The 26083-nt window shown below is 41.5% G+C and overlaps 1 protein-coding gene across 1 annotated transcript in view; it reads left to right on the top strand.

Moving 5' to 3' along the window:
* TSG101 (tumor susceptibility 101) overlaps window positions 1-26083 on the top strand; it is a 179253-nt gene that overhangs the window by 88164 nt on the left and 65006 nt on the right. Inside the window, exon 6 of the mRNA XM_053689347.1 lies at window positions 5563-5623. Within this exon, the coding sequence (XP_053545322.1) occupies window positions 5563-5623 (61 nt within the window). The remainder of the gene's footprint in view (window positions 1-5562; window positions 5624-26083) is intronic.

The following is a 26083-nucleotide window of genomic DNA, read 5'->3' as shown; positions in this document are numbered from 1 at the left end:
GAGTGTTTGCAGAGATTTGCAAGAGGTAGTTCTTATGACGTCTCAATACCAAGCTACCCAGATATGGTTTGAGGTACAGGGATCCTCAGGCAGAGCCAACAAATGCATTAGCGGTGCCTTGGAGGTTCAATCTAATTTATCTTTTCCGGCCGTTACCACTATTTCCTAGTGTAGTGGCTCGAATCAAGCAGGCTTCAGTGATACCGATTGCTCCGTCTTGGCCGCAAAGGATATGGTTCACGAACTAGTGGGGATATCATCATCTCCTCCGTGGAAGTTACCTTGTCGCAGGGATCTGCTGGCCAAGGTCTCTTTGTTCATCTGTGTCTAGATTCTCTGAGGCTGACTGCGTGGGGATTGAACGCTTAGTCCTAGCCAAGATAGGGTTTTCTGAGAGTGTTATTTTTACTCTCATTCAAGCTCGTAGCTGGTTGCTCGTCGCATCTATCATAAGGTGTCGAGAACCTACTTATTCTGTTCTCCAGGATGAACTGGAAAGGGGCTTTTCTGCAAGTCCCCTGAAGGGACAGATTTCGTCCCTGTCTGTGTTACTGCACAAGAGGTTTGTTGAGCTTCCTGATTTGCAGTCACTTGTTAAGGCTCTGCTAGGATCAGACCTGTCTTTAGATCTATTGCTCCTCCTTGGAGTTTAAATCTTGTTCATAAAGTTTTGCACGGGCTCCGTTGGAGCCTATGCATGAAGTAGAAATTACATTGTTGTCTTGGAAGGTTTCTTTTCTACAGGTTATTGCTTCTGCGCGCAGAGTATCTGTGATTGCTGCCTTGCAATGTGTCCTTATCTGGCTTTCCATGCTGATAAGGCTGTTCTACGAACCAAGTTAGGTTTTCTTCCTAAGGTTGTGTGATTTCGCAACCTCAATCAAGAGATTGTGGTTCCTTTCTTATGTCCTAATCCTCCTTTGTCGAAGAAACGTTTTCAACGTAATTCAGGATGTGGTTTGTGCCTTGAAGTCCTATCTTCAGGCCATGAAGGAATTTAGACAAACTTCTTTCTCTCTTTGTTCTCTTCCCGGGAAGTGTGGGGGTCAGAGGGCCTCTTCGACTTCTTTTATCTTTTTGGCTGAGGAGTGTCATCCGTTTAGCATAGAGACAGCGGAACATAAGTCTCCTCTGAGGATTATGGCTCATTCCACGAGAGCAGTGGTTTCCTCTTGGGCCTTCAAGAATGAGGCCTCTATGAATCAGATTTGTAAGGTGGCTACCTGGTCTTCCTTACATACTTTTTCCAGACTTACAAGATGTTTTTGCTTCTGCTGAACCAGCCTTCGGGAAAAAGGTTTTGCAGGCTGTGGTGCCCTCAGATTAGGGTCCGCCTCTCTTTTCCCTCCCGTTTTGCATTCAGTTTCCTCTATAGCTTGGGTATTGTTTTCTCAAAAGTAATGAATGCAGCTGTAGCCTCTCCCCGTTTTAAGAAGAAAAACATAAATTATGCTTACAAGATAATTTTCTTCTCTTCCACCCGTTTTCATTCTATGAGGCGGTCTTATATTTTATTTGTTCTTCTGGCACCTTTTTCACCCTTATATTTCTTCTACTGTTCCTTGTTACCTCGGCAGAATGACTGAGTGGATGGGGGAAGTGGGGAGGTTTTTAAACCTTTGGCTGGGGTGTCTTTTCCTCCTCCTGGTGGCCAGGTTCTGTATTTCCCAAAAGTAATGAATGCAGCTGTGGCCTCTCCCCGTCAGAAGAAAAGAAAATGATCTGGTAAGCATAATTTATGTTTAAACAATTTTCCAATTTACTTTTATCACCAATTTTGCTTTGTTCTTTTGGTATTCTTTTTGAAAGCTAAACCTAGGAGGTTCATATGATAATTTCTAAGCCCTTTGAAGGCCGCCTCTTCTCTAAGGATATTTTAACAGGTTTTTTTCACCACTAGAGGGTGTTAGTTCATGTGTGCCATATAGATTACACTGAGCTCACGCATGTCGAGTTATTTAGGAGTCCACTCTCATTGGCTGAAATGCTAGTTTGTCAAAATACCTTAGATAAGGGGGCAGTCTGCAGAGGCTTAGATACAGGGTAATCACAGAGGTAAAAAGTATATTAATATAACTGAGATAAGGAGCAGTCTGCAGAGGCTTAGATACAGGGTAATCACAAAAGTAAAAAGTATATTAATATAACTGAGATAAGGGACAGTCTGCAGAGGCAAAAAGTATATTACTATAACTGAGATAAGGGGCAGTCTGCAGAGGCTTAGATGCAGGGTAATCACAGTGATAAAATATATATAAAAGGTATTTTTTTAAAGCATATTTACATATGCTGATGTGTAGGATCCCCCAACAGCTCTCTAAACCTCCCCCTCTACCTTATTGGTAGCAATCTTAGGTACTGGCAGCTGTCTGCCAAAACCCAACTTACTAAAAAAAAATGCTTTTTTTAAAAAAAAAATTTTTTTATTTTTTCTGTAGTGTAGCTCCCCCCCCAAAGAACAACCCTCCTCCCCCTCCCAGATCCCTTTAGATGTTTTTTTTAATTAAATTTGGGACCCCACTCTATCCCACTTTTATTCAAAAAGATTTCTGTAGTGTAGCCGTTCCCACCCACTTCCACCCCGTGCATGCGCCCGCCCCCCTCGACGTCATAGGGCCCATCGATGGCCGGCCACCCACCTACCTCCCACGTCGGTTCCCACCCACCAACTATACCGGCCATCGATGTCCGGTGCAGAGAGGGCCACAGAGTAGCTCTCTCTGCATCGGATGGCCAAGGGGTGTTATTGCAGGATGCCTCGATTATCGAGGTATCACTGCAATAACCGGAAAGCTCCTGGAACCGATCAGGATCGCTTTCAGCCGCTTTAAACCCCTAATGTCGTACAGGGTACGTCGCTGGTCTTTAAAGACCAGTTTGTGCAAGACGTACCCTGTGCGACATGAGTCGTTAAGGGGTTAAAGAGACAGTCTACACCAGAATGTTTGTTTTTAAAAGATAGATAATCCCTTTGTTAGCTATGCAAAACTGAGGAATGTGTAATAATTAAATAATTATATAATTATACCGGTATATAAAAACACTTTATTTTAGTACTGGCAGACTTTCTGCAAGTACTTAAGATGGCGGGGACAATTGTGGGGTGGGGGAGGGAAGAGCTGTTTGGGAGGGATCAGGGGGTGTGATGTGTCAGGTGGGAGGCTGATCTCTACCTAAAGCTAAAATTAACCCTGCAAGCTCCCCTACAAGCTACCTAATTAACCCCTTCACTGCTGGGCATAATACATGTGTGGTGCGCAGCTGCATTTAGCGGCCTTCTAATTACCAAGAAGCAATGCCAAAGCCAAATATGTCTGCTATTTCTGAACAAAGGGGATCCCAGAGAAGCTTTTACAACCATGTGTGCCATAATTGCACAAGCTGTTTGTAAATAATTTCAGTGAGAAACCTAAAATTGTGAAAAATTTAACGTGTTTTTTTCATTTGATCGCATTTGGCGGTGAAATGGTGGCATGAAATATACCAAGATGGGCCTAGATCAATACTTGGGGTTGTCTACTACACTAAAGCTAAAATTAACCCTAGAAGCTCCCTACATGCTCCCTAATTAACCCCTTCACTGCTGGGTATAATACACGTGTGGTGCGCAGTGGCATTTAGCGGCCTTCTAATTACCAAAAAGCAATGCCAAAGCCATATATGTCTGCTATTTCTGAACAAAGGGGATCCCAGAGAAGCGTTTACAACCATTTATGCCATAATTACACAAGCTGTTTGTAAATAATTTCAGTGAGAAACCTAAAGTTTGTGAATTGTTTTTTGAAAAAGTGAACATTTTTTTTAATTTGATCTCATTTGGCGGTGAAATGGTGGTATGAAATATACCAAAATGGGCCTTGATCAATACTTTGGGATGTCTTCTAAAAAAAATATATACATGTCAAGGGATATTCAGGGATTCCTGACAGATCAGGGTCCCAATGTAACTAGCGCTCATTTTGGGAAAAAAAAAAAGTTGTTTGGAAATAGCAAAGTGCTACTTGTACTTATTGCCCTATAACTTGCAAAAAAGCAAATAACATGTAAACATTGGGTATTTCTAAACTCAGGACAAAATTTAGAAACTATTTAGCATGGGTGTTTTTTTGTGGTTGCAGATGTGTAACAGATTTTGGGGGTCAAAGTTAGAAAAAGTGTGTGTTTTTCCCATGTTTTCCTCATATTTTATAAAAAAGATTATAGTAAATTATAAAATATGATGAAAATAATGGTATCTTTAGAAAGTCCATTTAATGGCGAGAAAAACGGTATATAATATGTTTGGACACAGTAAATGAGTAAGAGGAAAAGTACAGCTAAACACTGCAGAAATGTAAAAATAGCCCTGGTCCTTAAGGGAAAGAAATTTAAAAAATGGCTTTGTCCTTAAGGGGTTAAGTATAACTCAGTGGTTAGTGCATTTTTTATTACAAGAATGAAACAGAATGTTTAATATCCCTTTAAGTATTCGCTAAACATAAGCAGGAGAATACATTACATTCCCAGTTGGACGGGTCATAGAGAGTCTTTAAATGTTCATTTTGTCTATAAGTATACAAACAGAGATAACATAGTGACACTCTCGGTGTGTATAAAGAGTGATAATGTAAGGAGAATAGATATCCCTGCAAGCCCAACCCATTTTAATGGTTTGTGGTTTTAAATTGCAAAACCAGCTACTTCAAATAAATAAAAAAATAAAGCTAAAGGAACAATTTCCCATTCATTGTATACTCTTCAGTTGGTATAACAAGTCATTGGAAACCTTTTAAGGGGAATGATGATTTACAGTACCCTGTCCCTTTAATTCTGCTTTTTTCTTAGGCACATTACTTCTACCTTTCACATTTCAGCAGGGTGACCCAGATAATTATGAATCTAAAAAGTTTTTCTTTCTGCTTTAAAAACGTGCTCATCGGCAGTTAATCTAAGTCACTGGTTTACAAACCTGTCCTTGGGCCTCCCCAACAGGCCAGGTTTTCAGGATAACCTTGAATAAGTGCAGGTTAATAACCGTTTACTAATCATCTGATTATTTCACCTGTGCTCCAGTTCAGTTATCCTCACAATATGACCTGTTAGGGAGCCTGAGGTCAGGGGTGAAAACCAGTGATGTAAGTGCCATGCAGCATTGTGGGTTCAGATGCCACTGAGTCATGAGCGTTGGTATATTCTTTTTTTTCTTTTTATTGAAACATCTTAGAAAAGTAACTTGTGTAGGTCTGATGTCTGGCAGTCAGATTTGCAATATTATTTGATACTTTTTTTGGTGTGGGGGGGGGGGGGCAACTGATATTAAACAATTTACAATTTTTGTCTCCCTAGAGAATACAATACATTAAGAATTAAATTGTGGAATCGGCAATCTTTCTTGATATTGTATTAGTGATGTATGAGTGAAAACGTAACCAATTCAAAGCGTTTGTCTTCAGCATGAACTGAGTTGCCGTATCTACAGTTAGCCACCACTAGAGGGCAGGGCAGAATGATTATATGGCTCTTATGTGGCCGGGTGAAATTATCCTGTAAATAATTCATAAATCCTAATGTCTTTCATTTCAGCTTCCTACATTCCTGGTGGAATGCCACCGTACCCACCTCAGAATCATCCATCTATTCCCAGGTACGGCGTAATGACCATATTAGAAATACTTCTTTGTTACCGTATTAACTGCTTATTACTGACTCCTCCTTAGAGACGTCTCTCACTGTGCTGTGAGAGAATCACCCTGTAGTGTGCTGTGAGAGAATCACCCTGTAGTGTGCTGTGAGAGAATCACCCTGTAGTGTGCTGTGAGAGAATCACCCTGTAGTGTGCAGTGAGAGAATCACCCTGTAGTGTAGTGTGCAGTGAGAGAATCACCCTGTAGTGTAGTGTGCTGTGAGAGAATCACCCTGTAGTGTGCAGTGAGAGAATCACCCTGTAGTGTGCTGTGAGAGAATCACCCTGTAGTGTGCTGTGAGAGAATCACCCTGTAGTGTGCAGTGAGAGAATCACCCTGTAGTGTGCAGTGAGAGAATCACCCTGTAGTGGGCAGTGAGAGAATCACCCTGTAGTGGGCAGTGAGAGAATCACCCTGTAGTGGGCAGTGAGAGAATCACCCTGTAGTGTGCAGTGAGAGAATCACCCTGTAGTGTGCAGTGAGAGAATCACCCTGTAGTGTGCAGTGAGAGAATCACCCTGTAGTGTGCAGTGAGAGAATCACCCTGTAGTGTGCAGTGAGAGAATCACCCTGTAGTGTGCAGTGAGAGAATCACCCTGTAGTGTGCAGTGAGAGAATCACCCTGTAGTGTGCAGTGAGAGAATCACCCTGTAGTGTGCAGTGAGAGAATCACCCTGTAGTGTGCAGTGAGAGAATCACCCTGTAGTGTGCAGTGAGAGAATCACCCTGTAGTGTGCTGTGAGAGAATCACCCTGTAGTGTAGTGTGCTGTGAGAGAATCACCCTGTAGTGTAGTGTGCTGTGAGAGAATCACCCTGTAGTGTAGTGTGCTGTGAGAGAATCACCCTGTAGTGTAGTGTGCTGTGAGAGAATCACCCTGTAGTGTAGTGTGCTGTGAGAGAATCACCCTGTAGTGTAGTGTGCAGTGAGAGAATCACCCTGTAGTGTAGTGTGCAGTGAGAGAATCACCCTGTAGTGTGTAGTGAGAGAATCACCCTGTAGTATGCAGTGAGAGAATCACCCTGTAGTGTAGTGTGCAGTGAGAGAATCACCCTGTAGTGTAGTGTGCTGTGAGAGAATCACCCTGTAGTGAGCAGTGTCTGGAAAAGCTGTAAAACAGAGTGCGAGACAGAGATAATCTCTGCTGGTTTCATATGGAATTGTCCATGTCCGAAAACTACAAATACAAACGAGAACAAAATAGTCCAGCTAAGTAATGATTTATTTCTTGTGCTCGATAATAAAACTGTCAAGGTAGACTTTTCAGATAATCATACCCGTTTCTGGGGCACCCTTCCTTTTATAATGTCAGATGTGAATTGTGTGCACCTTGATGTTTTTATACTGAAGACAAGATATAATAGTTAGAATTTTACTTATATTTGGATGGACTATTTTGCTCTTGTTAATAATGATCATATAACAGGTAGCAAAAATGTTTGAGCGTTTGCCTTGCACAGGCCGCTAAATTTTGTTTTGTGTCTATTCAGCTCTGGAAAAAGTTTACGGATTTCTAAAGAATATCCTTGTTAACAATTTACATCCTTATTAAAACTATGAAATACAATAATTACATAGTACTAGTCTTGACTGCCTTGTAGCACACACCAGTTTGTATGAACACAAAGACTAAGCACATGTAGCACTCTAGGCTCTGACTGGTGGGCAGTACAAATCCAAACTGGTTTGTAAAATATAACTTTTATTAACATAAAGAGTGACACACAAACATTAAAAACGTCAGACACTGGTTCCAATTAAATATCGATAGATGAAATGGGAGGAGTAGTAGTAACAATAGGTCTGGCCTATAGGTAGTATTAGTAAGTAATACCCCTCATTAGCAAATATGGTGTTGCTCAACATAGAAATAGTGGATCACCCTGTTTGGGTTTATACCTCCACCGCTTCAGTATAGTACGTAGTGTGCTGTTAGTGCTCACTATTGAGTCCTAGAATAACTCAGTGTGTTAAGGTATCACTTTAGGAACTCTTGAGGATTGAACCCAATCAAGTGAGATTTAGATTCTCTATTACTATTCCAATAAAAATTCAGTCTTAAGTAAGGTGATATAGTGTAGCGATGTATATTAAAGGGACACTGAACCCAAAATTTTTCTTTTGTGATTCAGATAGAGCATGCAGTTTTAAGCAACTTTCTAATTTACTTCTATTATCAAATTTTCTTCATTCTCTTGGTATTTTTATTTGAAAAGCAAGAATGTAAGTTTAGATGCCGGCCCATTTTTGGTGAACAACCTGGGTTGTCCTTGCTGATTGGACAGCACCAATAAACAGGTGCCGTCCATGGTTCTGAACCACAAATTGGCTGGCTCCTTAGCTTGATGGCTTCTTTTTCAAATAAAGATAGCAAGAGAACGAAGAAAAATTGATAATAGGAGTAAATTAGAAAGTTGTTTAAAATTGCATGCTCTATCTGAATCACAAAATAAAAAAATTGGGTTAAGTGTCCCTTTTAAGATGTTTCTAGATTATAGGGATGTGTTCGAAATTGTTCTGTGTCAGCAATCCGTATTAAGATACCCCACTTCTATTGCTAGTGGACTCTGTGTATTATCCCTGTATCATTTAAAAACCGGTTGCCATCAGTTATATTCACTTTCAAATAACTGAAGTTCAAAGTATAATATAGGGATAGTTTATAGTTCTTTTGTTGTAACACACACCAATTTGTATCCTATTATTAAAGTGATGGTAAACTCACCCCTTTTTAAAATCAGATCTGGAATGTTAGTGATATTTTAGATGGAGTTTAATTCATCAGATTTAATGTAGATAAGCTATAACTTTTTAATATTGATATAAAATTGAAATACCCCGCGTTCCACTGTACAATTTAAGAGTCAATTTTCTCTTGTAAGGTGTATCCAGTCCACGGGTTCATCCATTACTTGTGGGATATTCTCCTTCCCAACAGGAAGATGCAAGAGAACACCCACAGCAGAGCTGTCTATATAGCTCCTCCCCTAACTGCCACCTCCAGTCATTCTCTTGCAACTCTCGACAAGGGAAGTATCAAGAGATAAGTGGTGACTTAGTGTAGTGTTATCCAGAACTGGATCTGATGGCGTCTCGTCAGAACGCCAATCTTCCTTGTTACGGGTCCAGGTCAAGGGATCCCCAGGCAGCGCTGATAGATGCTCTAGCAGTGCCCTGGTCCTTCAGCCTGGCCTATGTGTTTCCACCGTTTCCTCTCCTCCCTCGTCTGATTGCCAAGATCAAGCAGGAGAGAGCTTCGGTGATTTTGATAGCGCCTGCGTGGCCACGCAGGACTTGGTATGCGGATCTGGTGGACATGTCATCCTTTCCACCATGGACTCTACCGCTGAGGCAGGACCTTCTACTCCAAGGTCCATTCAAACATCCAAATCTAATTTCTCTGCGTCTGACTACTAGGAGATTGAACGCTTGATTTTATCAAAACGTGGTTTCTCCGAGTCGGTCATTGATACCTTGATTCAGGCTCGAAAGCCTGTCACTAGGAAAATCTATCATAAGATATGGTGTAAATATCTTCATTGGTGTGACTCCAAGGGTTACTCGTGGAGTAAGGTCAGGATTCCTAGGATACTATCTTTCTTTCATGTAATTAGCAAGAGTCCATGAGCTAGTGACGTATGGGATATACATTCCTACCAGGAGGGGCAAAGTTTCCCAAACCTTAAAATGCCTATAAATACACCCCTCACCACACCCACAATTCAGTTTTACAAACTTTGCCTCCTATGGAGGTGGTGAAGTAAGTTTGTGCTAGATTCTACGTTGATATGCGCTCCGCAGCAGGTTGGAGCCCGGTTTTCCTCTCAGCGTGCAGTGAATGTCAGAGGGATGTGAGGAGAGTATTGCCTATTTGAATGCAATGATCTCCTTCTACGGGGTCTATTTCATAGGTTCTCTGTTATCGGTCGTAGAGATTCATCTCTTACCTCCCTTTTCAGATCGACGATATACTCATATATATATACCATTACCTCTGCTGATTTTCGTTTCAGTACTGGTTTGGCTTTCTACAACATGTAGATGAGTGTCCTGGGGTAAGTAAGTAAGCTTATTTTCTGTGACACTCTAAGCTATGGTTAGGCACTTTTTTATAAAGTTCTAAATATATGTATTCAAACATTTATTTGCCTTGACTCAGGATGTTCAACATTCCTTATTTTCAGACAGTCAGTTTCATACTTGGGATAAATGCATTTGTTTCAATCATTTTTTCTTACCTTAAAAAATTTGACTTTTTCCCTGTGGGCTGTTAGGCTCGCGGGGGCAGAATATGCTTCATTTTATTGCGTCATTCTTGGCGCGGACTTTTTTGGCGCAAATTTTTTTTTTCTGTTTCCGGCATCATACGTGTCGCCGGAAGTTGCGTCATTTTTTGACGTTTTTTTTGCGTCAAAAATGTCGGCGTTCCGGATGTGGCGTCATTTTTGGCGCCAAAAGCATTTAGGCGCCAAATAATGTGGGCGTCTTTTTTGGCGCTAAAAAATATGGGCGTCATTTTTGTCTCCACATTATTTAAGTCTCATTATTTATTGCTTCTGGTTGCTAGAAGCTTGTTCACTGGCATTTTTTTCCCATTCCTGAAACTGTCATTTAAGGAATTTGATCAATTTTGCTTTATATGTTGTTTTTTCTTTTACATATTGCAAGATGTTCCACGTTGCAACTGAGTCAGAAGATACTTCAGGAAAATCGCTGCCCAGTGCTGGAGCTACCAAGCTAAGTGTATCTGCTATAAACTTTTGGTATCTGTTTCTCCAGCTGTTGTTTGTATTGCATGTCATGACAAACTTATTAATGCAGATAAAATTTCCTTTAGTACTGTTACATTACCTGTTGCTGTTCCGTCAACATCTAATTTTCAGAGTGTTCCTGATAACATAAGAGATTTTATTTTTTAAATCCATTAAGAAGGCTATGTCTGTTATTTCTCCTTCTAGTATACATAAAAGTCTTTTAAAACTTCTCTTTTTTCAGATGAATTTTTAAATGAACATCATCATTCTGATACTGATAATGGTTCTTCTGGTTCAGAGGTTTCTGTCTCAGAGGTTGATGCTGATAAATCTTTGTATTTGTTCAAGATTGAATTTATTCGTTCTTTACTTAAAGAAGTATTAATTGCATTAGAAATAGAGGATTCTGGTCCTCTTGATACTAAATCTAAACGTTTAAATAAGGTTTTTAAATCTCCTGTAGTTATTCCAGAAGTGTTTTCTCTCCCTGATGCTATTTCTGAAGTAATTTCCAGGGAATGGAATAATTTGGGTAATTCATTTACTCCTTCTAAACGTTTAAGCAATTATATCCTGTGCCATCTGACAGATTAGAGTTTTGGGACAAAATCTCTAAGGTTAAATGGGGCTGTCTCTACTCCTGCTAAACGTACTACTATTCCTATGGCAGATAGTACTTCATTTAAGGATCCTTTAGATAGGAAGATTGAATCCTTTCTAAGTAAAGCTTACTTATGTTCAGGTAATCTTCTTAGACCTGCTATATTTTTAGCGGATGTTGCTGCAGCTTCAACTTTTTGGTTAGAAGCTTTAGCGCAACAAGTAACAGATCATAATTTTATAGCATTATTATTATTCTATAACATGCTAATAATTTTATTTGTGATACCATCTTTTGATATCATTAGAGTTGATGTCAGGTATATGTCTCTAGCTATTTTAGCTAGAAAAGCTTTATGGCTTAAAACTTGGAATACTGATATGTCTTCTAAGTCAACTTTGCTTTCCCTTTCTTTCCAGGGTAATAAATTTATTCGATTTTCAGTTGGATTCTATTATCTCAACTGTTACTGGAGGGAAGGGAACTTTTTTACCAAAGGATAAAAAAATCTAAGGTAAATTTAGGTCAACAAGGAACAAAAGCCTGATCCTTCATCCTCAGGAGCGGTATCAGTTTGGAAACCATTTCCAGTTTGGAATATATCCAAGCCTTATAGAAACCTGTAGCCAGCTCCTAAATACCCATGAAGGTGCGGCCCTCATTCCAGCTCAGCTGGTATGGGGCAGTTTACGTTTTCTTTTAAGGTACAGAATTGGCTTCAAGTTAAGGCCTCCTGCAAAGAGATTTTTTTCTTTCCCGTGTCCCAGTAAACACAGCAAAGGCTCAGCATTTCTGAAATGTGTTTCAGATCTAGAGTTGGCTGGAGTAATTATGCCAGTTCCAGTTCTGGAACAGGGGCTGGTGTTTTATTCTATCTCTTCATTGTACCAAAGAAGGTCAATTCCTTCAGGCCAGTTCCGGATCTATCTATATTGAATCGTTATGTAAGGATACCAACATTCAAGATGGTAACTGTAGGACTATCCTGCCTTTTGTTTAGCAAGGGCATTATATGTCTACAATAGATTTACAGGATGCATATCTGCATATTCCGATTCATCCAGATCACTTTTAGTTTCTGAGATTCTCTTTTTAGACAAGCATTACCAGTTTTGTGGCTCTACCGTTTGGCCTAGCGTCAGCTCCAAGAATTTTTTTCAAAGGTTCTCGGTGCCCTTCTGTCTGTAATCAGAGAACAGGGTTTTGGTATTTCCTTTTTTGGACGATATCTTGGTACTTGCTCAGTCTTCACATTTTCGCAGAATCTCATACGAATCGACTTGTGTTGTTTCTTCAAGATCATGGTTGGAGGATCAATTTACCAATCAGTTCATTGTTTCCTCAGACAAGGGTAACCTTTTTAGGTTTCCAGATAGATTCAGTGTCTATGACTCTGTCCTTGTCAGATAAGAGAAGTTTAACATTGATATCAGCTTGTCAAAACCTTCAGTCACAATCATTCCCTTTGGTAGCCTTATGCATGGGAAATTTTAGGTCTTAGGACTGCCGCATCGGATGCGATCTCCTTTGCTCGTTTTCACATGCGACCTCTTCAGCTCTGTATGCTGAACCAGTGGTGCAGGGATTACACAAAGATATCTCAATTAATATCTTTAAACCGATTATACGACACTCTCTGACATGGTGGACAGTTCACCATTGTTTAGTTCAGGGGGCTTCTTTGTTCTTCCGACCTGGACTATAATCTCAACAGATGCAAGTCTTACAGGTTGGGGAGCTGTGTGGGGGTCTCTGACGGCACAAGGGGTTTGGGAATCTCAGGAGGTGAGATTACCGATCAATATTTTTGAACTCCGTGCAATTTTCAGAGCTCTTCAGTCTTGGCCTCTTCTGAAGAGAGAGTTGTTCATTTGTTTTCAGATAGACAATGTCACAGCTGTGGCATACATCAATCATCAAGGAGGGACTCACAGTCCTCTGGCTATGAAAGAAGTATCTCGAATTTTGGTTTGGGCGAAATCCAGCTCCTGTCTAATCTCTGCGGTTCATATCCCAGGTATAGACAATTGGGAAGCGGATTATCTCAGTCGCCAAACGTTGCATCCGGGCGAATGGTCTCTTCACCCAGAGGTATTTCTTCAGATTGTTCAAATGTGGGAACTCCCAGAAATAGATCTGATGGCTTCTCATCTAAACAAGAAACTTCCCTGGTATCTGTCCAGATCCTGGGATCCTCGGGCGGGGGCAGTGGATGCATTATCACTTCCTTGGAAGTATCATCCTGCCTATATCTTTCCGCCTCTAGTTCTTCTTCCAAGAGTATTCTCCAAGATTCTAAGGAATGCTCGTTTGTCCTGCTGGTAGCTCCAGCATGGCCTCACAGGTTTTGGTATGCGGATCTTGTCCGGATGGCCTCTTGCCAGCTGTGGACTCTTCCGTTAAGACCAGACTTTCTGTCGCAAGGTCCTTTTTTTCCATCAGGATCTCAAATCCTTAAATTTTAAGGTATAGAGTTTGAACGCTTGATTCTTGGTCAAAGAAGGTTTCTCTGACTCTGTGTTTAATACTATGTGACAGGCTCGTAAATCTGTATCTAGTGAGATATATTATAGAGTCTGGAAGACTTATATTTCTTAGTGTCTTTCTCATCATTTTTTCTTGGCATTCTTTTTGAATACCGAGAATTTTTCAGTTTCTTCAGGATGGTTTAGATAAAGGTTTGTCCGCAAGTTCCTTGAAAGGACAAATCTCTGCTCTTTCTGTTCTTTTTTCACAGAAGGATTGCTAATCTTCCTGATATTTCATTGTTTTGTACAAGCTTTGGTTCGTATAAAACCTGTCATTAAGTCAATTTCTCCTCCTTGGAGTTTGAATTTGGTTCTGGGGGCTTTTCAAGCTCCTCCTTTTGAACCCATGCATTCTTTGGTCGTTATATTACTTTCTTGGAAAGTTTTGTTTCTTTTGGCCATCTCTTCTGCCAGAAGAGTCTCTGAATTATCTGCTCTTTCTTGTGAGTCTCCTTTTCCGATTTTTCATCAGGATGAGGCGGTGCTGCGAACTTCTTTTGAATTTTTTTACCTAAGGTTGTGAATTCTAACAGCCTTAGTAGAGAAATTGTGGTTCCTTCATTATGTCCTAATCCTATGAATTCTAGGAGAAATCATTGCATTCTTTGGATGCTGTTAGAGCTTTGTATTATTTGTCATCTTTTCCGGTTCTAGAAAAGGCCAGAAAGCTTCTGCCATTTCTTTGGCATCTTGGTTGAAATCTTTATTTCATCATGCTTATGTCGAGTCGGGTAAAACTCCGCCTCTAAGGATTACAGTTCATTCTACTAGGTCAGTTTATACTTCCTGGGCGTTTAGGAATGAAGCTTCGATTGATCAGATTTGCAAAGCAGCAACTTGGTCCTCTTTGCATACTTTTTCTAAATTCTACCATTTTGATGTGTTTTCTTCTTCTGAAGCAGTTTTTGGTAGAAAAGTACTTTTGGCAGTGGTTTCAGTTTGAATCTTCTGCTTATGTTTTTCATTAAACTTTATTTTGGGTGTGGATTATTTTCAGCAGGAATTGGCTGTCTTTATTTTATCCCTCCCTCTCTAGTGACTCTTGTGTGGAAAGATCCACATCTTGGGTAGTCATTATCCCATACGTCACTAGCTCATGGACTCTTGCTAATTACATGAAAGAAAACATAATTTCTCCAACATAGGTGTGTCCGGTCCACGGCGTCATCCTTACTTGTGGGATATTCTCTTCCCCAACAGGAAATGGCAAAGAGCCCAGCAAAGCTGGTCACATGATCCCTCCTAGGCTCCGCCTACCCCAGTCATTCTCTTTGCCGTTGTACAGGCAACATCTCCACGGAGATGGCTTAGAGTTTTTTAGTGTTTAACTGTAGTTTTTCATTATTCAATCATTTTATTTGGGTATTTTGATATAATAATATCGGCAGGCACTGTATTAGACACCTTATTTCTTAGGGGCTTTCCCAAAGCATAAGCAGAGTCTCATTTTCGCGCCGGTGTGGCGCACTTGTTTTTGAGAGGCATGGCATGCAGTCGCATGTGAGAGGAGCTCTGATACTTAGAAAAGACTTCTGAAGGCGTCATTTGGTATCGTATTCCCCTTTGGGTTTGGTTGGGTCTCAGCAAAGCAGATACCTGGGACTGTAAAGGGGTTAAAGCTTAAAACGGCTCCGGTTCCGTTATTTTAAGGGTTAAAGCTTCCAAATTTGGTGTGCAATATTTTTAAGGCTTTATGACACTGTGGTGAAAATTTGGTGAATTTTGAACAATTCCTTCATGTTTTTTCGCAATTGCAGTAATAAAGTCAAGGTCCCATCGTTCAAGATGGAAACCATTCGAACTATCCTTCCTTCCATCCAGGAAGGTCAATTCATGACCACGGTGGATTTAAAGGATGCGTATCTACATATTCCTATCCACAAGGAACATCATCGGTTCCTAAGGTTTGCATTCCTAGACAAACATTACCAGTTTGTGGCGCTTCCTTTCGGATTAGCCACTGCTCCAAGGATTTTCACAAAGGTACTAGGGTCCCTTCTAGCGGTGCTAAGACCAAGGGGCATTGCAGTAGTACCTTACCTGGACGACATTCTGATTCAAGTGTCGTCCCTCCCTCGAGCAAAGGCTCACACGGACATCGTCCTGGCCTTTCTCAGATCTCACGGCTGGAAAGTGAACGTGGAAAAGAGTTCTCTATCCCCGTCAACAAGGGTTCCCTTCTTGGGAACAATTATAGACTCCTCAGAAATGAGGATTTTTCTAACAGAGGCCAGAAAGACAAAGCTTCTGGACTCTTGTCGGATACTTCATTCCGTTCCTCTTCCTTCCGTAGCTCAGTGCATGGAAGTGATCGGGTTGATGGTAGCGGCAATGGACATAGTTCCTTTTGCGCGCATTCATCTAAGACCATTACAACTGTGCATGCTCAGTCAGTGGAATGGGGACTATACAGACTTGTCTCCAAAGATACAAGTAAATCAGAGGACCAGAGACTCACTCCGTTGGTGGCTGTCCCTGGACAACCTGTCACGAGGGATGACATTCCGCAGACCAGAGTGGGTCATTGTCACGACCGACGCCAGTCTGATGGGCTGGGGCGCGGTCTGGGGATCCCTGAAAGCTCAGGGTCTTTGGTCTCGGGAAGAATCTCTTCTACCGATAAATATTCTGGAACTGAGAGCGATATTCAATGCTCTCAAGGCTTGGCCTCAGCTAGCGAGGACCAAGTTCATTCGGTTTCAATCAGACAACATGACGACTGTTGCGTACATCAACCATCAGGGGGGAACAAGGAGTTCCCTAGCGATGGAAGAAGTGACCAAGATTATTCTATGGGCGGAGTCTCACTCCTGCCACCTGTCTGCTATCCACATCCCGGGAGTGGAAAATTGGGAAGCGGATTTTCTGAGTCGTCAGACATTGCATCCGGGGGAGTGGGAACTCCATCCGGAAATCTTTGCCCAAGTCACTCAACTATGGGGCATTCCAGACATGGATCTGATGGCCTCTCGTCAGAACTTCAAAGTTCCTTGCTACGGGTCCAGATCCAGGGATCCCAAGGCGGCTCTAGTGGATGCACTAGTAGCACCTTGGACCTTCAAACTAGCTTATGTGTTCCCGCCGTTTCCTCTCATCCCCAGGCTGGTAGCCAGGATCAATCAGGAGAGGGCGTCGGTGATCTTGATAGCTCCTGCGTGGCCACGCAGGACTTGGTATGCAGATCTGGTGAATATGTCATCGGCTCCACCTTGGAAGCTACCTTTGAGACGAGACCTTCTAGTTCAGGGTCCGTTCGAACATCCGAATCTGGTTTCACTCCAGCTGACTGCTTGGAGATTGAACGCTTGATTTTATCGAAGCGAGGTTTCTCAGATTCTGTTATCGATACTCTTGTTCAGGCCAGAAAGCCTGTAACTAGAAAGATTTACCACAAAATTTGGAAAAAATATATCTGTTGGTGTGAATCTAAAGGATTCCCTTGGGACAAGGTTAAGATTCCTAGGATTCTATCCTTCCTTCAAGAAGGATTGGAAAAGGGATTATCGGCAAGTTCCCTGAAGGGACAGATTTCTGCCTTGTCGGTGTTACTTCACAAAAAACTGGCAGCTGTGCCAGATGTTCAAGCCTTTGTTCAGGCTCTGGTTAGAATCAAGCCTGTTTACAAACCTTTGACTCCTCCTTGGAGTCTCAATTTAGTTCTTTCAGTTCTTCAGGGGGTTCCGTTTGAACCCTTACATTCCGTTGATATTAAGTTATTATCTTGGAAAGTTTTGTTTTTAGTTGCAATTTCTTCTGCTAGAAGAGTTTCAGAATTATCTGCTCTGCAGTGTTCTCCTCCTTATCTGGTGTTCCATGCAGATAAGGTGGTTTTACGTGCTAAACCTGGTTTTCTTCCAAAAGTTGTTTCTAACAAAAACATTAACCAGGAGATTATCGTACCTTCTCTGTGTCCGAAACCAGTTTCAAAGAAGGAACGCTTGTTGCACAATTTGGATGTTGTTCGCGCTCTAAAATTCTATTTAGATGCTACAAAGGATTTTAGACAAACATCTTCCTTGTTTGTTGTTTATTCAGGTAAAAGGAGAGGTCAAAAAGCAACTTCTACCTCTCTCTCTTTTTGGATTAAAAGCATCATCAGATTGGCTTACGAGACTGCCGGACGGCAGCCTCCCGAAAGAATCACAGCTCATTCCACTAGGGCTGTGGCTTCCACATGGGCCTTCAAGAACGAGGCTTCTGTTGATCAGATATGTAGGGCAGCGACTTGGTCTTCACTGCACACTTTTACCAAATTTTACAAGTTTGATACTTTTGCTTCTTCTGAGGCTATTTTTGGGAGAAAGGTTTTGCAAGCCGTGGTGCCTTCCATTTAGGTGACCTGATTTGCTCCCTCCCTTCATCCGTGTCCTAAAGCTTTGGTATTGGTTCCCACAAGTAAGGATGACGCCGTGGACCGGACACACCTATGTTGGAGAAAACAGAATTTATGTTTACCTGATAAATTTCTTTCTCCAACGGTGTGTCCGGTCCACGGCCCGCCCTGGTTTTTTAATCAGGTCTGATAATTTATTTTCTTTAACTACAGTCACCACGGTACCATATGGTTTCTCCTATGCTATTATTCCTCCTTAACGTCGGTCGAATGACTGGGGTAGGCGGAGCCTAGGAGGGATCATGTGACCAGCTTTGCTGGGCTCTTTGCCATTTCCTGTTGGGGAAGAGAATATCCCACAAGTAAGGATGACGCCGTGGACCGGACACACCGTTGGAGAAAGAAATTTATCAGGTAAACATAAATTCTGTTTTATGTAAGAACTTACCTGATAAATTCATTTCTTTCATATTAGCAAGAGTCCATGAGGCCCGCCCTTTTTTGTGGTGGTTATGATTTTTTTGTATAAAGCACAATTATTCCAATTCCTTATTTTATATGCTTTCGCACTTTTTTCTTATCACCCCACTTCTTGGCTATTCGTTAAACTGAATTGTGGGTGTGGTGAGGGGTGTATTTATAGGCATTTTAAGGTTTGGGAAACTTTGCCCCTCCTGGTAGGAATGTATATCCCATACGTCACTAGCTCATGGACTCTTGCTAATATGAAAGAAATGAATTTATCAGGTAAGTTCTTACGTAAATTATGTTTTTCTCCAAGAAGGATTGGAAAAGGGATTATCGGCTAGTTCCTTAAAGGGACAGATTTCTGCTCTGTCTTTTCTTTTGCACAAGTGCCTGGCTGATGTTCCAGACGTTCAGGCTTTTTGTCAGGCTTTGGTTAGAATCAGGCCTTTGTTTAAACCTGTTGCTCCGCCATGGAGTTTAAATTTAGTTCTTAAAGGGACACTCAGGTTAAATAAAATTTTACTTCCATTAAAAAAAATGTGCACAGTCTTTTATATTTACAATTTTTGAGTCACCAGATCCTACTGAGCATGTGCAAGAATTCACAGACTATATGTATATGCATTTGTGATTGGCTGATTGCCATCACATGGTACAAGGGGAGTGGAAATATACATAACTTTGAAATGTGTTATAAAAAATCTACTACTCATTTGAAGTTCAAACTAAGTGCTATTGCATTGTCTTGTTATCTTGCATTTGTTGATTATGCAAATCTAATGTGTTGACTGGTCCTTTAAAGTTCTTCAAGGGGTTCCGTTTGAACCCTTGCATTCCATAGATATCAAGCTTTTATTTTGGAAAGTTCTGTTTTTAGTAGCTATCTCTTCGGCTCGAAGAGTTTCAGAGTTATCTGCCTTGCAGTGTGATTCTCCTTATCTGATCTTCCATGCAGATAAGGTAGTTTTGCGTACCAAACCTGGGTTTCTTCCTAAGGTAGTATCTAATAGGAATATCAATCAGGAAATTGTTGTTCCGTCACTGTGTCCTAATCCTTCTTCAAAGAAGGAAGGTCTGTTACACAATCTTGACGTGGTCCGTGCTTTAAAGTTTTATTTGCAAGAAGCATAATCCGTTTAGCTTATGAGACTGCTGGCCAGCAGCCTCCTGAAAGAATTACTGCTCATTCTACTAGAGCGGTAGCTTCCACATGGGCTTTTAAACATGAGGCCTCTGTTGAACAGATTTGTAAGGCAGCGACTTGGTCTTCGCTTCATACTTTTTCTAAATTCTACAAATTTGATACTTTTGCTTCCTCGGAGGCTATTTTTGGGAGAAAGGTCTTACAGGCAGTGGTGCCTTCTGTTTAAGTACCTGCCTTGTCCCTCCCTTCATCCGTGTCCTAAAGCTTTGGTATTGGTATCCCACAAGTAATTGATGAACCCGTGGACTGGATACACCTTACAAGAGAAAACAAAATTTATGCTTACCTGATAAATTTCTTTCTCTTGTGGTGTTTCCAGTCCATGGCCCGCCCTGTCACTTTAAGGCAGGTGTTTTTATTTTTTAAACTACAGTCACCACTGCACCCTATAGTTTCTCCTTTTTCTTACTTGTCTTCGGTCGAATGACTGGAGGTGGCAGTTAGGGGAGGAGCTATATAGACAGCTCGGCTGTGGGTGTCCTCTTGCAACTTCCTGTTGGGAAGGAGAATATCCCACAAGTAATGGATGAACCCGTGGACTGGATACACCACAAGAGAAAGAAAGAAATTTATCAGGTAAGCATAAATTTTGTTTTTCTGTGAGCTAAAGGTAGGAATTGTTCTCCAATCAGTGCTCTAGCTACAACAAAAGTGCCATGTGGGGAGATCGCTGACTGGACAACAATTCAAAAAATTACCTCACAGAAAAATTGACTTTTGAAGTTGGCATCTTTATTAAAAAGTAAGTTATAGCGAAACTTCATTACAACTGATGAATTTAACTCCATCTAAAATATCACAAACATTCTGGATCTGATTTTAAAAGGTGGAGAGTTTGCCATAACTTTCATAAAAAATACTGCCCGGTATTATTTGACATTTATAATGATTTTAAAGAGACTTCGTCCGTAGACCAATTTTAACATGTATGTAAAAATGAATCTTTTAATTGTGTATGAAAGAAGAATATTTGTTTCAAGAAAATTGGTAATAAACTTCTAACCAGCACTACGGAATTTTGCGGAGCTATAGAAATAAATAAGTAAAATAGTGTAGTTGTACAGTATACAGACATGTATTTATTAGTAATATTCTACTAGCATGCAAAATAATCTAGGGACCAGCATTCCAGTCGGGGTGTACAATTTATCTTGGCTTATGTGAGCAACGTTTCAGGGCTCCTACCTCCTTTTTTTACAAACATTACTCACATGGGCTAATAAAGCTTCACATCCTGATTGGCTGATCCCTATTATTTTTGTGCATTCTCAGGCCTGCTGGGGGAAGCCTGGGGAACACGCTATTCATTTGTGAATACGGTTGGATTGTATTTATGCAGTGCTGGTCTCTTTAATATAGGATTATGCAAAATAAAATGTATCTGTGTGTAATACATAACTATTGTATATATTTTTAGTTATTCTACTTTCTCTTGTTAAGTGTTTTCAGTCCACGGGTCATCGTTACTTATGGGAATATATTCCCTTCCCAACAGGAAGTTGCAAGAGGATCACCCAAGCAGAGCTGCTATATAGCTCCTCCCCTCACGTCATATTCAGTCATTCTCTTGCAACTCAACTAGTATAGGAGGTTGTGAGAGGTCTGTGGTGTTTTTTATACTTAGTTTATTCTTCAATCAAAAGTTTGTTATTTTAAATGGCACCGGAGTGTGCTGTTTGCTCTCAGGCAGTGTTTGGAAGAAGAATCTGCCTGCGTTTTCTATGATCTTAGCAGAAGTAACTAAGATCCACTGGCTGTTCTCGCACATTCTGAGGAGTGGGGTAACTTTCAGAAAGGGAATAGCGTGCGGGGAATCCTGCAAATGAGGTATGTGCAGTAAATTATTTTTCTAAGGAATGGAATTGACTAAGAAAATACTGCTGATACCAATGTAATGTAAGTAAAGCCTTTATTACAGTGAAAGCGACTGTTAACAGGCTGATTTAAATATATACAGTAAATTAATTTTCTAAGGAATGGAACTTGACTGAGAAAATGCTATTAATACTGAAGTGATATTATAAGCCTTAAATGCAGTAGGAAAACTGGTATCAGGCTTCTCAATTGAAATTTATACTCCTTAACAAATGGAGGTTTAAAACGATTTTACTGGCATGTTTAATCTTTTGTGAGGTACTTTGGTGATAAAACTTATTGGGGCAAAAATTTTTTCCACATGGCTGACCGGGTTTTCTGCATAGAAACAGTTAACTGAAACTCCCTATGTTGTAATATTGAGTAGGAGGGGCCTATTTTAGCGCTTTTTTGACGCAGTAAAAATTTAGGCTTAATCTTCCTGCTTCTTCCTGCATGAACCAGGTTGTCTCCAGAGAGCTTAAGGGACTTCAAAAGTCATTTTGAGGGAGGTAATCAGTCACAGCAGACCTGTGACAGTGGTGTTTGGACTGTATTAAAAAACGTTTTTTTTCTTTACTGCTTATAAAGAAACCGTTTTGGGTATTAAGGGGTTATTCATCCATTTGCAAGTGGGTGCAATGCTCTGCTAACTTAATACATTTACTGTGAAAATTTTGTTGCTATAACTGATTTGGTTCATTGTTATTTCAACGGTGACAGTTTTTGGTGCTTCTTAAAGGCACAGTAACGTTTTTCTTTATTGCTTGTAAAATTATTTACAGTGTTTTCCAAGTCTGCTAGTTTTATTGCTAGTCTGTTTAAACATGTCTGACACAGATGAATCATATTGTTCACTATGTTTAAAGGCCAGTGTGGAGCCTCATAGAAATATGTGTACTAAATGTATTGATTTCACTTTAAATAATAAAGGTCAGTCTTTATCTATAAAAGAATTATCACCAGACAACGAGGGGGAAGTTATGCCGACTAACTCTCCTCATGTGTCAGTACCTTCGCCTCCCGCTCAGGAGGTGCGTGAAATTGTGGCGCCTAGCGCATCAGGGGCGTCCATACAAATCACTTTACAAGTCATGGCTACTATTATGAATAATACCCTGACAGAAGTATTCTCTAAATTGCCAGATTTCAGAGGCAAGCGCGATTGCTCTGGGGTAAGAATAGAGCGCGCTGGTGCTACAAGAGCCATGTCCGATACTGCGTCACAGTTTGCAGAACATGAGGACGGAGAGCTTCACTCTGTAGGTGACGGATCTGATCCAGGGAAACCGGATTCAGAAATTTCTAATTTTAAATTTAAGCTTGAGAACCTCCGTGTATTGCTAGGGGAGGTTTTAGCGGCTCTGAATGACTGTAACACAGTTGCTGTTCCAGAGAAGTTATGTAGGCTGGATAGATACTATGCAGTACCGGTGTGTACTGATGTTTTTCCTATACCTAAAAGGCTTACAGAAATTATTAGCAAGGAATGGGATAGACCTGGTGTGCCTTTTTCCCCTCCTCCTATATTTAGAAAAATGTTCCCAATAGACGCCACTACACGGGACTTATGGCAGATGGTCCCTAAGGTGGAGGGAGCAATTTCTACTTTAGCTAAGCGTACCACTATCCTGGTGGAGGATAGTTGTGCTTTTTCGGATCCAATGGATAAAAAATTGGAAGGTTACCTTAAGAAAATGTTTGTTCAACAAGGTTTTATCTTACAGCCCCTTGCATGCATTGCGCCTGTCACTGCTGCTGCGGCATTCTGGTTTGAGTCTCTGGAAGAGGCCATTCACTCAGCTCCATTGGATGAAATTATGGACAAGCTTAAACAACTTAAGCTAGCTAATGCATTTGTTTCTGATGCCATTGTACACTTAACTAAACTAATGGCTAAGAACTCCGGATTTGCCATACAGGCGCGCAGAGTGTTATGGCTTAAATCCTGGTCAGCTGACGTGACATCTAAATTGCTTAATATTCCTTTCAAGGGGCAAACCTTGTTCGGGCCCGGCTTGAAAGAAATTATCGCTGACATTACTGGAGGTAAGGGTCATACTCTGCCTCAGGACAAGGCCAAATCAAAGGCCAAACAGTCTAATTTTCGTGCCTTTCGAAACTTCAAGGCAGGAGCAACGTCAACTTCCTCCGCCCCAAAACAGGAAGGAACCGTTGCTCGTTACAGACAGGCCTGGAAAACTAACCAGTCCTGGAACAAGAGCAAGCAGGCCAGAAAACCTGCTACTGCCTGTAAGACAGCATGAAGGGTTGGCCCCCTATCCGGAAACGGATCTAGTGGGGGGCAGACTTTCTCTCTTCGCCCAGGCGTGGGCAAGAGATGTCCAGGATCCCTGGGCGTTGGAGATCATATCTCAGGGATATCTTCTGGACTTCAAGGCTTTTCCTCCTCAAGGGAGATTTCATCTTTCAAGGTTATCAGAAAACCAGATTAAAATGGAGGCATTCCTACGCTGCGTACAAGACCTCCTAGTAATGGGGGTGATCCACCCAGTTCCGCGGACGGAACAAGGACAGGGATTTTATTCAAATCTGTTTGTGGTTCCCAAGAAAGAGGGTACCTTCAGACCAATTTTGGACCTAAAGATCTTAAACAAATTCCTAAGAGTTCCATCATTCAAAATGGAAACTATTCGGACCATCCTACCCATGATCCAAGAGGGTCAGTACATGACCACTGTGGACTTAAAGGATGCCTACCTTCACATACCGATTCACAAAGATCATCATCGGTTCCTAAGATTTGCCTTTGTAGACAGGCATTACCAATTTGTAGCTCTCCCCTTTGGGTTGGCTACGGCCCCGAGAATCTTTACAAAGGTTCTGGGCTCACTTCTGGCGGTTCTAAGACCGCGAGGCATAGCGGTGGCTCCGTATCTAGACGACATCCTGATACAGGCGTCAAGCTTTCAAATTGCCAAGTCTCATACAGAGATAGTTCTGGCATTTCTGAGGTCGCATGGGTGAAAGGTGAACGTGGAAAAGAGTTCTCTATCACCTCTCACAAGAGTCTCCTTCCTAGGGACTCTGATAGATTCTGTAGAAATTAAATTTTACCTGACGGAGGCCAGGTTATCAAAACTTCTAAATGCTTGCCGTGTCCTTCATTCCATTCCACGCCCGTCAGTAGCTCAGTGCATGGAAGTAATCGGCTTAATGGTAGCGGCAATGGACATAGTGCCATTTGCGCGCCTGCATCTCAGACCGCTGCAATTGTGCATGCTAGGCCAGTGGAATGGGGATTACTCAGATTTGTCCCCCCTACTAAATCTGGATCAAGAGACCAGAGATTCTCTTCTCTGGTGGTTATCTCGGATCCATCTTTCCAAGGGTATGACCTTTCGCAGGCCATGTTGGACGATTGTAACAACAGATGCCAGTCTTCTAGGCTGGGGCGCAGTCTGGAACTCCCTGAAGGCTCAGGGATCGTGGACTCAGGAGGAGAAACTCCTCCCAATAAATATTCTGGAGTTAAGAGCAATATTCAATGCTCTTCTAGCTTGGTCTCAGTTAGCAACACTGAGATTCATCAGATTTCAGTCGGACAACATCACGACTGTGGCTTACATCAACCATCAAGGGGGAACCAGGAGTTCCCTAGCGATGTTAGAAGTCTCAAAGATAATTCGCTGGGCAGAGTCTCACTCTTGCCACTTGTCAGCAATCCACATCCCAGGCGTGGAGAACTGGGAGGCGGATTTTCTAAGTCGTCAGACTTTTCATCCGGGGGAGTGGGAACTCCATCCGGAGGTGTTTGCTCAACTGGTCCATCATTGGGGCAAACCAGAACTGGATCTCATGGCGTCTCGCCAGAACGCCAAGCTTCCTCGTTACGGATCCAGGTCCAGGGACCCGGGAGCGACGCGAAGCCTTGATTCTTTAACCTGGCTTATGTGTTTCCACTGTTTCCTCTGCTCCCTCGACTGATTGCCAAGATCAAACAGGAGAGAGCATCGGTGATTCTGATAGCGCCTGCATGGCCACGCAGGACCTGGTATGCAGACCTAGTGGACATGTCGTCCTGTCCACCATGGACTCTACCTCTGAGGCAAGACCTTCTAATACAAGGTCCTTTCAATCATCCAAATCTGATTTCTCTGAGACTGCATGGAGATTGAACGCTTGATCCTATCAAAGCGTGACTTCTCCGAGTCAGTTATTGATACCTTAATACAGGCACGAAAGCCTGTTACCAGGAAAATCTACCATAAGATATGGCGTAAATACCTGTATTGGTGCGAATCCAAGAGTTACTCATCGAGTAAGGTTAGGATTCCTAGGATATTGTCCTTTCTCAAAGAGGGTTTGGAAAAGGGCTTATCAGCTAGTTCGTTAAAGGGACAGATTTCTGCTCTGTCTATTCTTTTGCACAAGCGTCTGGCAGAAGTTCCAGACGTCCAGGTTTTTTGTCAGGCTTTGGCTAGGATTAAGCCTGTGTTTAAAACTGTTGCTCCTCCGTGGAGCTTAAACTTGGTTCTTAAAGTTCTTCAAGGAGTTCCGTTTGAACCCCTTCATTCCATTGATATTAAACTTTTATCTTGGAAGGTTCTGTTTTTGATGGCTATTTCCTCGGCTCGAAGAGTCTCGGAGTTATCTGCCTTACATTGTGATTCTCCTTACCTGATTTTCCATTCAGACAAGGTAGTTCTACGTACTAA

The sequence above is a fragment of the Bombina bombina genome, chromosome 7, assembly GCF_027579735.1.
Source record: "Bombina bombina isolate aBomBom1 chromosome 7, aBomBom1.pri, whole genome shotgun sequence".
NCBI classification, from domain to species: Eukaryota; Metazoa; Chordata; class Amphibia; order Anura; family Bombinatoridae; genus Bombina; species Bombina bombina.
This window is presented reverse-complemented; position numbering and strand designations above follow the sequence as displayed.